This window comes from Narcine bancroftii, chromosome 1 (assembly GCF_036971445.1).
Source record: "Narcine bancroftii isolate sNarBan1 chromosome 1, sNarBan1.hap1, whole genome shotgun sequence".
Taxonomy (NCBI): Eukaryota; Metazoa; Chordata; class Chondrichthyes; order Torpediniformes; family Narcinidae; genus Narcine; species Narcine bancroftii.
In genome coordinates this window covers 133,697,080-133,713,601 of record NC_091469.1, presented here as the reverse complement: position 1 = coordinate 133,713,601, position 16,522 = coordinate 133,697,080, and the positions used below count along the sequence as shown (strand labels likewise).

Genomic DNA, 16,522 nt, shown 5'->3' with positions numbered 1-16,522 from the left:
GTAAACAAGCTGAAGAGAGAGCTTTCCCAGATGAAACAAGAACTTTTTTACAAAGAGCAAGGGTTTGAAACCCTTCAAGAGTAAGTTTTAGATGTCAGGAGTATTCTTTTCTTTGGCTTGGCTTCGCGGATGAAGGTTTATGGAGGGGTAATGTCCACGTCAGCTGCAGGCTCGTTTCTGGCTGACAAGTCCGATGCGGGACCGGCAGACACGGTTGCAGAGGTTGCAAGAGAAAATTGGTTGGTTGGGGTTGGGTGTTGAGTATAAGTATCCTAAAACTGGTCACGTTGGCTCTGTGCCTCATTTGGTAGTGGTTTAAAACCAGAATTCTCAGTTTGCAAATTTCCAGTTAGGAGGAGGTTAAATATTTTCCACAGGGATTACACGTAACAAAGAAGTATAGTAAAACTCCTGGAGTCTGGAATTCAAGCAACCAGCAGCCTCAAGCTGCCGGCAAAAATATCAAGGATAATAAATAGGTTATGGATAAATTGGCGCAGCTTGCCATTAGATTGCCAATCCATGCGACCACGCAATTTTAGGCAATCAGAAAATACACTTATTTGGCGTCTATCAATCCGCATAGGTGCCAGATACCAGGGATTTTACTGTATCATTTGAGGCTTAGGAGAAAGTGATCCAACCTTTCTCATCCAAACTATAGAGGAAGCTAAAGATAGAAAGATCAACCAATCAGGTTGGATGGCTATTTCAAAGAGGAAATGTCATAGATTACCATGTACACACACACACACACACACACACACACACACACACACACACACACACACACACACACACACACACTGTGTTTGCATTTGCATACACACTGTGTGCGTATATTTATATATTCTTTGGCTTGGCTTCACGGACGAAGATTTATGGAAGGGTATGTCCACGTCTGCTGCAGGCTCGTTGGTGACTGACAAGTCCGATGCAGGACAGGCAGGCACGGTTGCAGCGGTTGCAAGGGAAAATTGGTAGGTTGGGTTTTTCCTCCTTTGTCTTTTGTCAGTGAGCTGGGCTCTGCGGTCTTCTTCAAATGAGGTTGCTGCCCGCTGAACTGTGAGGCGCCAAGATGCATGGTTGGAGGCGATATCAGCCCACTGGCGGTGGTCAATGTGGCAGGCACCAAGAGATTTTTTTAGGCAGTCCTTGTACCTCTTCTTTGGTGCACCTATGTCTCGATGGCCAGTGGAGAGCTCACCATAGAACACGATCTTAGGAAGACGATGGTCCTCCATTCTGGAGACGTGACCCACCCAGTGCAGTTCGGTCTTCAGCAGCATGGATTTGATGCTTGCGGACTCTGCCAGCTCGAGTACTTCGATGTTGGTGATGAAGTCATTCCAATGAATGTTGAGGATGGAGCGGAGACAGCGCTGATGGAAGCATTCTAGGAGCCGTAGGTGATGCCGGTAGAGGACCCATGATTCGTAGCCAAACAGGATCGTGGTGGAATGGCCACCCTAGTCGTGATTCAGTTATTTCAGAACCATGCATTGAAAAAAAACTTTGAAAGCACAACACAACAAAATTAAGTTAGACATTTTAAATATTTTGTGATTCTCCATTTCTTAGACAAACCAAAAATCATGTGGAATTTGCATAACAATTGATCAACCCCAATTGAGAGTCACTTATTGAGATGATAAGTGATGAAGATTTATACTTACTCTGAAACCTGAGGCACCTCACATGACCTTTGCAGATTGCAACGCCACATTCGATTTACATTGAAGTGGAGAGGTTATGATGGTTGAGGTCAGTCAGCTGGAGAGACACTACATTGCCACCTTTTTGCTTAAAGGATTAAAAAGTTGAGCTTTGCATGTTGAAATAAAGACCAGAACAAATGTTTCCTTGTTGTATCATCCACCAGAGGAGATCCAAATTAATGATCATACAGTAAAACACCTGGTATCTGGCACCTATAGGGATTAGTAGATGCCAGAGAAGTGAATTTTCCAGTTGGATGAGATCATGTGTTGCCAATTTTAAACTTCCACATTTTTTACCTCTTTATTTTCAGAGATTTTCTTTTGCCAGTTGCTTGAATTCCAGATAACAGGGGGAACTGTATTTTTTAAAAATATATATTTGCTACGGGATTTGCTACGGCATGGACTAGTAGGGCCGAACTGGCCTGTTCTGTGCTGTAAGTGGTTATATGGTTATATGGGTATGGACCAGGTGCTGGTCAGTGGGACTAGGAGGGTGGGGATTTGTTACGGCATGGACTAGTAGGGCTGAACTGGCCTGTTCTGTGCTGTAAGTGGTTATATGGTTATTTGCACCTACTATTCTGCGGTCTATTTGCAATGAAAATAGTTTGAATTGAAAAGCTTCCATTAAATCATTTTTAAAAAGGATCTTCCAGTTAGGAAGCACTGTATTAAATCCTTTAGAAAGATATCTGATCACCTTGCATCCAACGAACTGCTTTGCAGAACAGTTGCTGTCAATAAATAGGTGGATATGAATATATTTTGGATACAGCATCATCTCACAAGTCGCTGAAAGATAAATGACTAGCCATTGCTTTTGAGAGTGGAGGTTAAAGGGAATTTTAGGCATAATATAAGGCCCTAATGTGGCAAAGAGATATCAATGTCTAAAACAAATGTGGCAAATGGATTTTGAAGCAGATAAGCATACACACAGAAAGGAAAGAGCAAAAAATAGTGAAAATCTCGAAGCAGTGGCAGTTCAAAGAGATTCAGCACAAAGTACACTGATAGGTCTGCTGGAGAATTACAGAAGAGAATTAAAAAGGCTAGTGGCATATTGAGCTTTTTTATTTAAACAGCGCATATAAGTTTATGTTAATAAAACATATCCAGGGATATGATTCAGATCAGTCAACATCTCATTTAATGATGATTTAAGTGCAAGGGACTAAATGGTTTCCATCTTCCCACGCTCTTGTTTTCCGAAGTTCCTTTCAACTGAGCCAGTAGAACAGGCTAGTTGGTCTGCTGCATTCCATGTGAAATTGAATTCTTGAAGTCAACCGGGATTCGATTTTACACGCTTTAAATGTGCCCTTTCTCCCTTCAAATTTTTTTATGCCCCTTTATCTCCAGGCTTCTTTGCCAGTGCCAATGTGTCATTTATTGTAAGCTGGCACATTCCCTGCACTGTTTTTCTTCTTTCAACCTACATTTCACTTCTGTATACTAATTCACTTAGTTAGTGCATCTAAATTCTATCAGCTGAAGTTCAAATTCAAATTGGCAAGTCTTTCCCATTTGACTTTGTTTGCAATAACATTGAGAATCAAAATTTATTGTTTCGTTCTTTTGTGACAGCATTACTGTACAAATATTTCTATAAATTACATTTCAAAAATAAATAAATTGTGTAAGAAAACAGGAGAAAGTAAGGTAGATTTTTGTGATTCATTGTCAATTCAGAAATCTGATGGCAAAGGGGAGGATGCCGCCCTTGTGGTTCAGCTTCACATTCCTTTCCCTCCTTTCTGATAGTAGCAGTGTGAAAAGGGCATGGTCTGATGAGAGTCCTTTAGGATAGAAGCTGCTTCCTTAAGAAGAAAAATGTTCATTTACTGCCTCTTGTAAATGTCCTCGATGGAGTAAAGACTGCTGCCCAAAATGTCACTGGCTAAGTTAACAATTCTCTGGAGTATTTTCCTGTCCTGTGCATTGACACCTCCATACCAGACAGTGATGCATCCAGACAGAATCCTCTCCACGGTACACCTATAGACATTTTTGAGAGTCTTTGGTGACATACCAAATCTCCTAAAACTCCTCACAAAGTATAGCCACTGGCAAGACTTCCTCATGATTACATCAACATGGAAGCCCCAGCATAGAATGATCGAGCACAGAAAACAGGCCATTTGACCCTTCCACTCTGTGCTGATTCTTAAAACTTGCTAGTCCCATTGACCTGCTCTCATTCCATAACCCTCCAGACCACTCCTATCCATGTATTTATCCAATTTATCTTTAAAACTCAAAATTTAATCTGTATTCACTACATCAGATGGCAGCTCATTCCACATGCTTACCACTCTCTGAATGAAAAAGTTTCCTCTAATGTTCACCTTATTCCTCTCCTCTTTCAGCCTAAAGCTATGACCGTTTAAATTTATCTCCTCCAATCTAAGTGGAAACATCCTACTCACATCTACTCTGTCTATACCCCTCATAATCTTATAAATCTCTATCAAGTCTTCCCTCATTCTTCTTCATTCCAAGAAGTATAGTCCTAACCTGTTTAATCTTTCCCTGTAACTCAACTCCTGAAGACCAGGAAACATCTTAGTAGATCTTCTCTGCATTCTTTCAATCTTATTGATATCTTTCCTTCTGCTGAGTGACCAGAACAATAAACAATATTCTAAATGTGGCCTCACCAATGACTTGAATAACTTCAACATAACATCCCAACTCCAATGCTCAATAGTCAGAGATGTTGACTCTTAGGAATTTGAATTTCTTGATCCTCTCTACTGTTGACTCCTCAATCGCAATTGGTTCATAATCTTTGGTTTGTTTTATGGCTGAAGGGCATGTGGGAAATTGAGGATTAAGTGTAAAATGCAGTTGTGTAACTAATTATCTTATCCATGGATTAGTTAAAGTGTAGTGAGGAAGATTGCTTTTATGTCCCTTCAATTATGTAGTATTGTGGGAATCAGTTTGCTTGTTGACAGCTCTATTTGGAATCCCAAATATGTTTGAGCTATTGTCAACAAAATACCACAAACAAACAATGGTACACTGTATGAAAAGTTTGGCACGTCAGTTTTTATTTTCTCCAGTACACCTTAGGCCGAAAGTCATTGAAAACAAGTACGCTTCCACAGTTAATACAGAATGTAGATCAGTACAACACAGGAACAGAGCCTTTGATTTACCAAAGTAGGCTAAATCTCTGTCATCTGTACATGATCAATATTCCTCCATCTTTTATATGTTCATGTGCATATCTCAAAGCCTCTTAAACAGTACTATTGTGTCTGCTTCTACCATTACCCCAGCAGTCCTTTCCGGGCACTCTGTGTAAGCCCTCCTCCTTCCACCATCTTAAATGTATATTCTCAAGTATTTTTACCCTGGGAATAAAATTCTGACTGTCTATCCTGCCTATGTCTCTCATCATTTCATGAAATTCTATCAGGTCTTCCCTCAGCCTCCAAAGCTCCAGAGAAAATGACTAAAGTTTCCAGGCATTCCTGATTTATCAATGAACTTTCTCCTCTCTGACACACTAACTTATAGACACCCATGGATTTTTGTGCTGCAAATGGTACATTATGCACACCTAGTGGCCACTCCTGTGGAATTTGTACACATTTGTTTGACACTGGTCACCCCTCAGATTCAGGCCAGTGTAGGTTACAGAGGACCCACCTGACCAACCCCCAACCCATGCCATCCAAAGCCGGGAAGTAACTTTAGACAGAATCACTTTAAGTGACCCCCCCCCCTCACAGTAGTTCTTCCTCAGCTACCTCATCTCCTCGGAGCAATGAAGGATGAGAGACAACTTCACAAAGATATATAAGATTATGAGGGGCGTGGATAGAGTAGACAGACCAGAAAACATCTGTTTAAGGTGAGTGGAGGAAAATTTAAGACAGATATCAGAGGTAGGTTTTTTTTAACCGAGTTGTGGGTACCTGGAAAGCTTTGCTGGGGTTAGTGGATGAGGCGGATACCATAGGGACATTTTAAAGATTCTTAGAAGTAAGAAAAATAGGGGGTTATGAACTCTGAGGAAGAGAAGGGTTGGGTTTTTTAATGGAATGGGTTCATATAGGTAGGCACAACATCTGGGTCGAAGGGCCTATATTGTATTGTTCCACATTCTATCATGACTCTCATTGTCAACTAGATCTTGATTTGATATATTCCCCCACCACCCCTCTCCCCACCATTGACTAACCTTTTCCACTGCAATCTCCAAGCCAATTTCTCCTGGGTGATTATACACACACTCATTCCATCCTCTACCTGCACCATTTACATGCAGAGAAGGGGACTCTGAATGAGTTAGCTGGGTAAGGCTTTGTCTTTTGAATGTAGCGTGTGGTCTTGTGCACAGGCATTTGAATACAAGCATTAGTTGTTCCAAATTTAGATTGCTTTCTGTTTGCCAAAGAATTTCTAGGCCAGGGCGTCTTCTTGCATTCTTCGGACTCACCTTAATGTGCTTTATATTCAAAATTATTTCCAAGTGTAGCTTCTGTAATGCGGTGGCCTTCATGGGCTATGTTAGAAACCCACGTTATGATAAAGAAATAACTATAACCATCGGTATCCTGAATTCAAGTAACTGGCAAAAAAAAATCCAAGAAAATAAATTTTAAAAATTAAAATAAATAAGAATAAAATAATGGGTAAAAAATGCATACCTATAAAATTGTAAAAGTAAATGTTCTCTGAAGTAAGACATAAACCTTTGGTGAAGTTGGGAGCAAATATTCAGCCAGCGGAGGGCCTTGGTCATGCTTTGCTTGTAGCAGCTGTTTGAATGAAGTTGTGTGAAACAGCAATGGTGTCGCCCAGGATGAAGAGCTGGTTGATGCTGCTCGCTGTTGGGGTAACTCCTTATCCCAGTCAGAGGCTTTATCTGTAAATGGGGGAGGAGGGATTAATGATCTATAATGTTATTATTCGTCTTTCGGGCGGCTCCGTGGAGGGGGAGGAACCTGCAGATGCAGCGATGGTTAAATGTTTTCAAAGAATGTGGCTGAAAAAAAGTAAAATGCTTCAAGGTTTATATAATTCATGCAAGTGAATTTTGATCAGTGAAAGTACAATGCCATATTTTTGTCTTTTAAACTGTTTATTCTTAATGCAGGTGTATTAGTTAGGCAATGTAAGAGTAAGTCTCAAGCAACCAGAAAATGTACTTATCTAGCATCTACCAATGCCCATAGGTTCCAGTTACCAGGGGTTTTACAGTATCTCTTAATTATGACCCAGTACCAAAGAACTGGAAAAGTTGTGGAAACGCATGGCACAGAAGAGGCCACTTGGCCCATTGAATTCATGCCAATGAAACAAAAAAGATACTTAGATTAATCCACTACCCAGCTGTCATTTTGTAAATCTTCAGCTTATTCCTCTTCAAATATGATGAGTATTCCTGGCTCCAAAAAACTTCCAGGCAGCAAGTTCCAAATATTTATTTGGCCGAAAGATTTTTCCACAAATCTTCACTAATCCTTTTATCGATGAACCCAAAGAAGATGCAAAGAAAGTCATCTTTGTGGCAGCTTCCCAATTACAGAAAGCACAAATTAAGGTTAATTTGTCTGTCTCCAGATTACTGACCATCCTGCCAAGGAAACTGGTTTTCCTGTTGACCCAGTCTGCCCTCATAATTTTGTACACAATTAAACCTCTTCAGATATCAACTGAGGCCTTGTCCTCCAGGAAATTCTTCAGTTCAACAAAAGAGGGGCTCAGGCTCAAAACATTGATAGCCTTTTAATTCCGATGGCTGCGGTGTGACCTGCTAAGTTTTTCCAGCACTTTTGTGTTCTGCCTGAAATTCTTCAGCCTTATGCATTCTGCTGGGAGTGTTTACTGCATTCGCACCTATAGAAGATTCCATGTTGAAAGGAGCTCAACTTAAAGTCTTTTTATTTAGTGCTTTTCACCCTACTGACTATGCCATCATGCAGCTTGCTTTCCATAGGGCCTAGCCTGCAAACTGGGTCAGTAACACAGAACATGATATATGTGTGTGTGTGTGTGTGTGTTTATCTATCTATATTTTCTTTTTCTTTGGCTTGGCTTCGCAGACGAAGATTCATGGAGGGGGTAAATGTCCACGTCAGCTGCAGGCTTGTTTGTGGCTGACAAGTCCGATGCAGGACAGGCAGACACGGTTGCAGGGGTTGCAGGGGAAAATTGGTTGGTTGGGGTTGGGTGTTGGGTTTTTTCTCCTTTGTCTTTTGTCAGTGAGGTGGGCTCTGCGGTCTTCTTCAAAGGAGGTTGCTGCCCGCCGAACTGTGAGGCGCCAAGATGTATGGTTTGAGGCGATATCAGCCCACTGGCGGTGGTCAATGTGGTAGGCACACACACACACACACACACACACACACACACACACACACACACACACACACACACTAGCACAACATGGCACTGATCCTTGAAATTTCAGTTCCAGTGATCTGAGGGTGGCATTCTCTATGTTAATTGTGCTGTTTCATTAGGAGCACTTCAGCCAATGTGAATAAGAGGACTAACATCTCTCACTGGTGAAATTTTATATATTCATTGTCATTTTTTGAGTGTCTTATGCATTTATAGTTTTTTTTAATTGTAGGCACATTAATCTAAAGAAAATGTCCCTCTCCCTTCATCTCAGCAAAGCATTTAACAATAGATTTAAAAATAACACTAGTATTTTCATACCAAAACCTCTAAAGGTGAAATATTGAATTATTCGTGGGGGTATTTTTGTGGCTTAGAAGTGGAAATGTAATTTTACAATTGTGGGCTTGGCCCATATTAATTAAGGTGATCCACCTCAGTAAAGAATTACATGAGCATATTTGTACAATATTTGCATAAACAAAGATTGGCTTTGTTTAATGTCATAGTTAAAGTATTCTTTGGATACACATAGCTTTGGAGCATGCCCAGAGGTATGTGAACAATGGAAGAATCATAATGGTGCAAAAGGAAATCATTCAAGCCATAGGTTCATGCTGATTCGCATAGAACCAGAGAGCCATAGAAAGTACAGCACAGAAACAAGCCCCTTCAGCCCTTCTAGTCTGTGCTGAACCATTTTTTTGCCTAGTTCCACTGACCTGCACCCATTCCATAGCCCTCCATACTGCTCCCATCCATGTACCTGTCCAAATTCCTCTTAAATTTTAAAATCGAGCCCCCATTCACCACCTGAGCCAGCAGCTTGTTCCACATCCCCACCACTCTCTGTGTGAAGGTATTCCTCCTCATGTTTCCCCTAAATCTTTCCCCTTTCACACTTAACCCATGTCCTCTGGTTTGTATCTCACATGGTGTCAGAGGAAAAAGTCTATCTACATTTACTCTGTCTATTTTTCTCATAATCTTAAATACCTCTATAAAATCTCCCCTCATTATTCTATACTCCAGAGAATAAAGTCATAACATTTAAACTTTCTGTGCCCCATGAGTGTGGTTATACCTTTCCTATTCCTCAGGTGAGCATCTTTTGAGGGGGAGGACGTGGAGGGGGAGGTCGTGGACATGTCCTCGGGGCTGCGCAAAGGAGCTTTTAGGAGGAGTGCAGTGTGCGCAGTACTGGCCCCACCCTTTACACCCATGGTTCGTGTGCCGTGGCCAAGCAAGCTGGGACGTGGCAGAGATGTCCTTGGGTCGTAGGTTTTATATCGGAGTGGCAAAATGTTTGGCCTGGAAGTCAGCCTGAAGAAAACTGAGGTCCTCCATCAGCCAGGTCCCCACCATGACTACCAGACCCCCCATATCTCCATCGGGCACACAAAACTCAAAACGGTCAACCAGTTTACCTATCTCGGCTGCACCATTTCATCAGATGCAAGGATCGACAATGAGATAGACAACAGACTCGCCAAGGCAAATAGCACAATAGCACAATAAACTACACAAAAGAGTCTGGAAAAACAACCAACTGAAAAACCTCACAAAGATTAGCGTATACAGAGCCGTTGTCATAACCACACTCCTGTTCGGCTCCGAATCATGGGTCCTCTACCGGCATCACCTACGGTTCCTAGAACGCTTCCACCAGAGTTGTCTCCGCTCTATCCTCAACATTCATTGGAGCGACTTCATCTCCAACATCGAAGTACTCGAGATGGCAGAGGATGACAGCATCGAATCCATGCTGCTGAAGACCCAACTGCGCTGGGTAGGTCACGTCTCCAGAATGGAGGATCATCGCCTTCCCAAGATCGTGTTATATGGCGAGCTCTCCACTGGCCACCGAGACAGAGGTGCACCAAAGAAGAGGTACAAGGACTGCCTAAAGAAATCTCTTGGTGCCTGCCACATTGACCACCGCCAGTGAGCTGATATCGCCTCAAACCGTGCATCATGGCGCCTCACAGTTCGGCGGACAGCAACCTCCTTTGAAGAAGACTGCAGAGCCCACCTCAGTGACAAAAGACAAAGGAGGAAAAACCCAACACCCAACCCCAACCAACCAATTTTCCCTTGCAACCGTTGCAACCGTGTCTTCCTGTCCCGCATCGGACTTGTCAGTCACCAACGAGTCTGCAGCTGACGTGGACATTTACCCCTCCATAAAACTTCGTCCGCGAAGCCAAGCCAAAGAAAATTCCTCAGGTCCACTCACATAGCCTCAGAGAACAAGCCCCCGGTCTCGTTCTGCCTGAGCACAGCTGTGATATTTTCCCTGATGAGCAATGCCACCCCTCCATCTTTCACCCCCCCCACCCCCGTCTATCATGTCTAAAGCAATGGAAGCCCAGAACGTTAAGCTGCCAATCCTGCCCCTCCTTCAATCAAGTTTAACTAATGACCACAATGTCATAATTCCATGCGCCAATCCACACTCTGAGCTCGTCTGCCTTTCCTACAATACTCCTTGCAGCTCTTTTCTCTTGCCCTGTAGCCCTACAAATTATTCTTTCATGTGCCTATCCAATTTCTATTTGATGTGCAAAATTAATTAAGATGTGACATAATTAATGTTATTGGGTTTACTCACGCAGGAAGAATTAACATGAATGTATTCGTTTTTGTGCTTAAACTGATTCTTTGTGTTTCACCTTCACTTGTACATAGTTTATCTTTTAATCCATCCCTCTTTTTCTTCTGTTGTAGAATTGATCGGAAGATGTCAGGAGTCCACACTGGTTATGAACTGAAAGAGGCCAAAGCTATTTTAAGTGAACTGAAAACTATCAAGAAGGCCATTAGCACAGGGGAGAAAGAGAAACAAGATCTAATGCAGGTACCAGAGAGACTTTCAATTAGATTCATGAGTTGATGCCCAATATTGGTGCAATTACTTCAAACTCACCAGCATTGTTGATTTAGTTATGGTGATATTGCACCACCCACATTTATTTGGAGTTATTTTTATGTCCCAGCTTCCTGTCTAGAATTATTTGTTATGCCATGAGAGCAGAAGCATCCTTATAGCCATTTCTTAATATGATGCAGAGGATCACATGTTTAGCATGATGCTACGGGCGGGCACCTAGTTGGAGGTCACTTCACCTGCAGATGAGCGCACATCTGGACATTGGCTCCTTTAATCACCTAATCCACACCTGCACCAGACTCTCCAGCTGATTGCACTATAAAGCTCACTACGTGTGGTCCATCTGCCTCTTTCCTTCTCCTGGGATGAACGCTAGCTCCACTCCAGGTTGTGCACCATGGGCAGTGCTGGAAAGTCATTGGTAAGGTGTGTGCTGTTCAAAGGGTGGGAAACTGTAGTGTGGTACGCATAGAGATCACCATTATTGTAGCCTACTTTAGTGTAATAAATTATGTGCCTGCTCAATATGGAGGACTGCTGGGCATTGTATTATATTCGATGACTGTAAAGCTACTTGTCCTTCGGTGATTGCAGGTATCGGGTAGCTGTTGCGTCTGATAAGAGAAAGAGAGAGAGAGAGTGTGTGTGTGTGTGTGTGTGTGTGTATTATCCCTGTTGCAACTTCACTATGTGTGTGAATAAAGATCACTGTTATACTCAGCCTATGTTCAGATTCGCTGCTCTTTGGACCTGTTGAACTTGTTTTCCCTCACTCAACACTTCCCTTACAAAATGTCTTCTCCTGCTTTCCCTCTCCTAACATGAAGTATATGTCCAAGGGCTTTGAAACCTATGAATCTTCTGGCTGTTGCCAGAGACAAAACTTGAAGATCAAAGATCATCTGGGAAGGTGCAAGCTAGGTAGCATGGGGGAAAGTGGGAACTAGTAAAAATTCCTAAAAAATTTTTTTTAGTTTACTCCTGGAATCTATACAAGCCCTCTGGGCTATCAGAGACTTTGTCCAGGCACACATCAGGTTTTCTTATTTGCTTGCCCTTGGAGATGGGATGATGCAGTGAAGCTGACTCTATTAGCCCATTTTGCTGGACTTAACAGGCTTGGTGAAATTGGGGAGTCCTGATCGGGTACAATGAGAATGGAAATTTTTCATTTCTCCTCCCCATGCCGAGAGGAAACTCTTTGTGTGTGCAGTTCTGGTTGGCCAAAGCTGGTAATGGTGCAGAAAAGATTCACAAGGATGTTGACGAGATTGGAAGGTTTGAGTTATAAGGAGAGGCTGGATAGGCTAGGACTTTTTCCCATGGTGCAGCGAAGGTTGAGAAGTGACCTATAAAGATATACTAAATCATGAGGGGCATAGATAAGGTAAATGGTTATTGTCTTTTTCCCAGGGTAGGAAACAGAGTACATGCTTAAGGTGAGGGGGGAGAGATATAAAAAGGATCTGAGTGGGATAACTTTTCATGAAGTGAATTGTGGGTATGTGACTTGAACTGCCAGAGGAAGTGGTAGTGGTGGATACAATTGTTCAAAAGTCATTTGGACAGATAAATGGTTAGAAAAGGTAGAGAAGGATTTTGGCCAACTGCAGGCAAATGGGACTAACTTCAACAGCATGATCAAAGGCCCTGCTTATGTGCTGTAAATCTCTATGACTCTTTTACAATGATCTACTATTATGGGAACTTCCAACATTATTTCAACGAATTACAGTACATCTGTAAAATTTATTACATTGTCTTTGACTGTTTGCTCCCAGACCCTTGCCAAATTGAAGGATCGATTCCATTCCAACGAACATATGGGAACCTCTGAGTCAGACTTGCAGCCCAATCCAGGCAATTCCCAGCGTTCCACCTCCAGACAGTGCCTCGATGTCGGCTCCCAAACAGATATAATTGGTGAGGTACGTATTACACTTTTTATCAGTGGTCTTCACAGACTAATCCCTTTTGGTGAGTTTTCCACACAGTTGTAACAGCAAAATCACCAACCTTCATACCTCCAACTTAGGCTAACTTTGCAGAGAATGTTTTGTCATTTTAAGCTAAGCTTGAGAAAAGCACTGCTTGTGTCAAGAAATCTTGCAAACATGTGGAGGAAGAATTGTTCTTCTCCACTTTGAGTGATCTTTCGAGTCAGCAAGGTTGCATCAAGCTCATTTCAGGTTATCAAGGAAGAAAATAGCCATTCCAATGTGACCTGAGCCAAGGAATTGGTTGAAGTGTAAGACATTTTCATAACCGTGCCATCAGCTTCCCAGGCTCAGACCTTAATGTCTGAATGACTGAACCCCTTGTGGAGCAGTATTTTTACAGGTGAAATCGATTGGCCATTCGTTTGTGTGCTGATTATAAATGTATGTTTCCGGAGTAAACACTATTTAAAATAAATAACATGTTTGCTCATTTAAGAGGAATTTTCATCCAAAAATGTAAGTGTGACAGAGCATGTGTCCTTGTGCCTTATTTGAAATGTTGAATTGATGGCTGCAGTTTGTGGTTTGCAGATATATCCAGAGGGAAGGCATTTATCAGGCATTAAGAGAAAGGCTGATCCAAGTCTGCAAATTTCTTGGTGAATTGGTAGTTTATGACAACTACTGTATCGTGACATAGAAGAGAGTTGTTCAGAGCTAACATTAAAACAGTCTCAAGCTGTAATGAGGTTAACTAGCAGTCAGTCTTTTATGTAATTGTTTCAGTGTTGCCATTATGTACAGAATTGTCCTTGAGGAATGATTGGTTGCAATCGGTATGCTTTAATAACAACAATTTAAAAGAAATGATAAGATTACCCTATCAATGTAATTCTAAACCAAACAGATTGGGTGACCATTTTGCTGAACACCTGCACTCTTTCTGTGGGTCTAAGATGGAAACTCCTATTCCCAACCATTTCAACTCCCCTCATTCTTCCCACCCTGACATGTCTATCCTTGACCTCATCCATTGTCAGGGTCAGTGAAACATAAACTTGAGGAACAGCATATCATGTTCCTCCAGGATAACCTTAAATGGCATGAGCATTTTTTTCCCCCAATTTTAGAGAACCCACCACCATCTGGTTGCACTGTTTCCATCTCTACCTACTTCTGTCCTTTTCTCTCTCACCCCAGCCCCCACCACCATTCAATGATCTCTCCCTCTACTTGTCTCTCCACCTCTTCCACCTTATGTGCGATACCCTATCACCTATTTGTCTTTCTCAGCTTCTTTCCGCTCTCATATATGTACTATCACCTGCTTTTTACTTTCGTCTCAATAAAAGTCCCCAATCAAAATGTTGGCTGACCACTTCTGCCTGTGATGCTGCATGACGCACTAAGTTCATTCGATAGCTCTTTCTTTGTTCACGTGAGCAGTTGTTGGCAGTGAGGCTGCTTTGTAATTGTTTCATGAGGAGCACAACCTAAATAGGTGTGTTAAGACATTGTAGAAAACATAAGAAATTGGAGCAGGATTGATCACCTGGCCTTTTAAGCTTGCTTGGATACTCCTGAAGATGCTTCCTTGCCTTTTCCCTGCACCTATCTCTCACTTCTCATATTTCTTCGTGTCATGGGATGCTAGTAAGCCTCTTGAATTAATATCAGCTCACAGTCCTCTTTCAACTATGTTACCTATCCTTTCTATCATGCCCATCATCTTCCTCCTACGTTCACATCAGAATTGTGTAGTATATATCACAAACATCAAAGTTCCTAGCACCAATCCCTGTGGGACACCACTGGTCACAAACTTCCAAAATGAAAAGCATCCCTCCACTGCCACCTTATGTCTCATATCACCATGCCAGCCTTACATCCTACATCCTATAATCTTCTGGACCAGCCCACCAACGTGGAACTTCTCAAAGGTGAAACTTAATTCCACGTAAATAGCATCAACTGTCCTGCCCTTATCAATCATCAATTAGCCAATGTAGAAGGAAAATGGAGCATCCAGGGCAAACACATATGGTCACAGGGAAAATGAGAAAATTTCACTTTAATATGCAGAAATCAATCTATCTGTTTTGAATGAACTCAGTGACTGAGCGTCTGAAGGTTTTCAAGGTATAAAATTCCCATGATTCACCACCAACCAAGAGAAATTTTTCCTCATCTCTTTTTGACCTATCACTTATTCTGGAAGGGTGACTGCTGGTTTGGGACTCCTACATGGGGGAAAAAACATCCTTCCTGCATCCATCCTGTTGAGCCCCTTAAGATTTTTATAACTTTCAACGAGATGATCACTTTAGTCTCCTACTGTGGGAAATACAAGAGTCGACTCAATCTCTCTTCATATGACAAACCTACTGTCTGTCTCAAAAACCAGCACAGGTTAATCTTCATTGCATTCCCTCAGTGACATGTATATCCTTTTTATTGTCAAGGAAACCAAAACTGAATGAGAGTCCAGGTGCTATCTCACCAAAACTGTGCAATTGCAATAAGACATCTTGACTGGTTTCATAATCAAAACTGTTTGCCTTAGTAATCGCTCACAGTATCCTGATATTGCCTTTCAGTGACCTTCATAAGAGGACACTTAGGTCCCTTTGAACAGCAACATTTCAGTCATTGATTTTCATTCCCCAATCTCACACCATTTAAAAACAGTCTGCTTGTCTGTGTTGTGCACCAAGTGGATGCCTTTACATTTTTCTGCACCATATATCATCTGCCCTGTTCTTCTCAATCAATGTGTCAATATCTCCTTAAAGCCCCTTTCTGCTCATAATCCCACTCAATGTTTTCCCCATAGCACTGATTCATGTGAAATGTCACTCATCACAACACATTGAAACTTGAGAAAGATCTGTCTATTCCCACTCCTTGCTTTCTGACCAGGAACCAATCTTCAATCCATGAATCCCTCAACTACAGGCACTTTACCCTATTGACCATTGGCCTGCATATGTCATTATCAAAAGCTGACTTGGCAAGGGCACTTGTCTTCACTCAATTAAGGACATCTACAAGAGGCAATGTCTGAAGAAACCAGCCTCCATCATCAAGGACTCTCACCACCCAGGCCATGCCCTCTTCTCACTGTTATCATCAGGAAGGATGTACAGGAGCATGAAAACAGACGCCCAACTGTACAGAAACAAGTTTTCCCCCTCCGCCATCACATTTCTGATTGGACAATGAACCACAAGCACTACCTCACTTTCTCTTCTTTTGCACTGATTTATTTCTCTATTTATTAAATGTAATTTATAACAATTTTTGCAACCTGGAAAGCTGAGAGAAAATAACAAATTTTATAACATATGTTGATGACAATAAATTCTGTTTCTGTAAATCTAAATGCACCACTTTCACCAATTTTCTCTTTTCTCTGCTATTGGAAGCATCCTTGAAGAAAGCACGATTTTAATTTCATAAGTCCATGCTGACCCTGCACAATCACAATTTTCTTTTCAATGTGTCCTGTTAATGCATCCTTCAATAAAAATAAGAGCAATGTCCCTTCCGCTGATGGCCGACTAATACATCCTTGATTTCTTCCTCCCTCCTTTCTATCATCTTCACCC

The 16,522-nt window shown here is 41.8% G+C and overlaps 1 protein-coding gene across 1 annotated transcript in view; it reads left to right on the top strand.

Annotated features, from left to right (window-relative positions):
• Positions 1-16,522, top strand: part of LOC138764505 (protein WWC2-like) — a 257,311-nt gene that overhangs the window by 184,175 nt on the left and 56,614 nt on the right. Inside the window, exons 5-7 of the mRNA XM_069940553.1 lie at positions 1-80; positions 10,812-10,941; positions 12,756-12,902. Coding sequence (XP_069796654.1) covers positions 1-80; positions 10,812-10,941; positions 12,756-12,902 — 357 coding nt within the window. The remainder of the gene's footprint in view (positions 81-10,811; positions 10,942-12,755; positions 12,903-16,522) is intronic.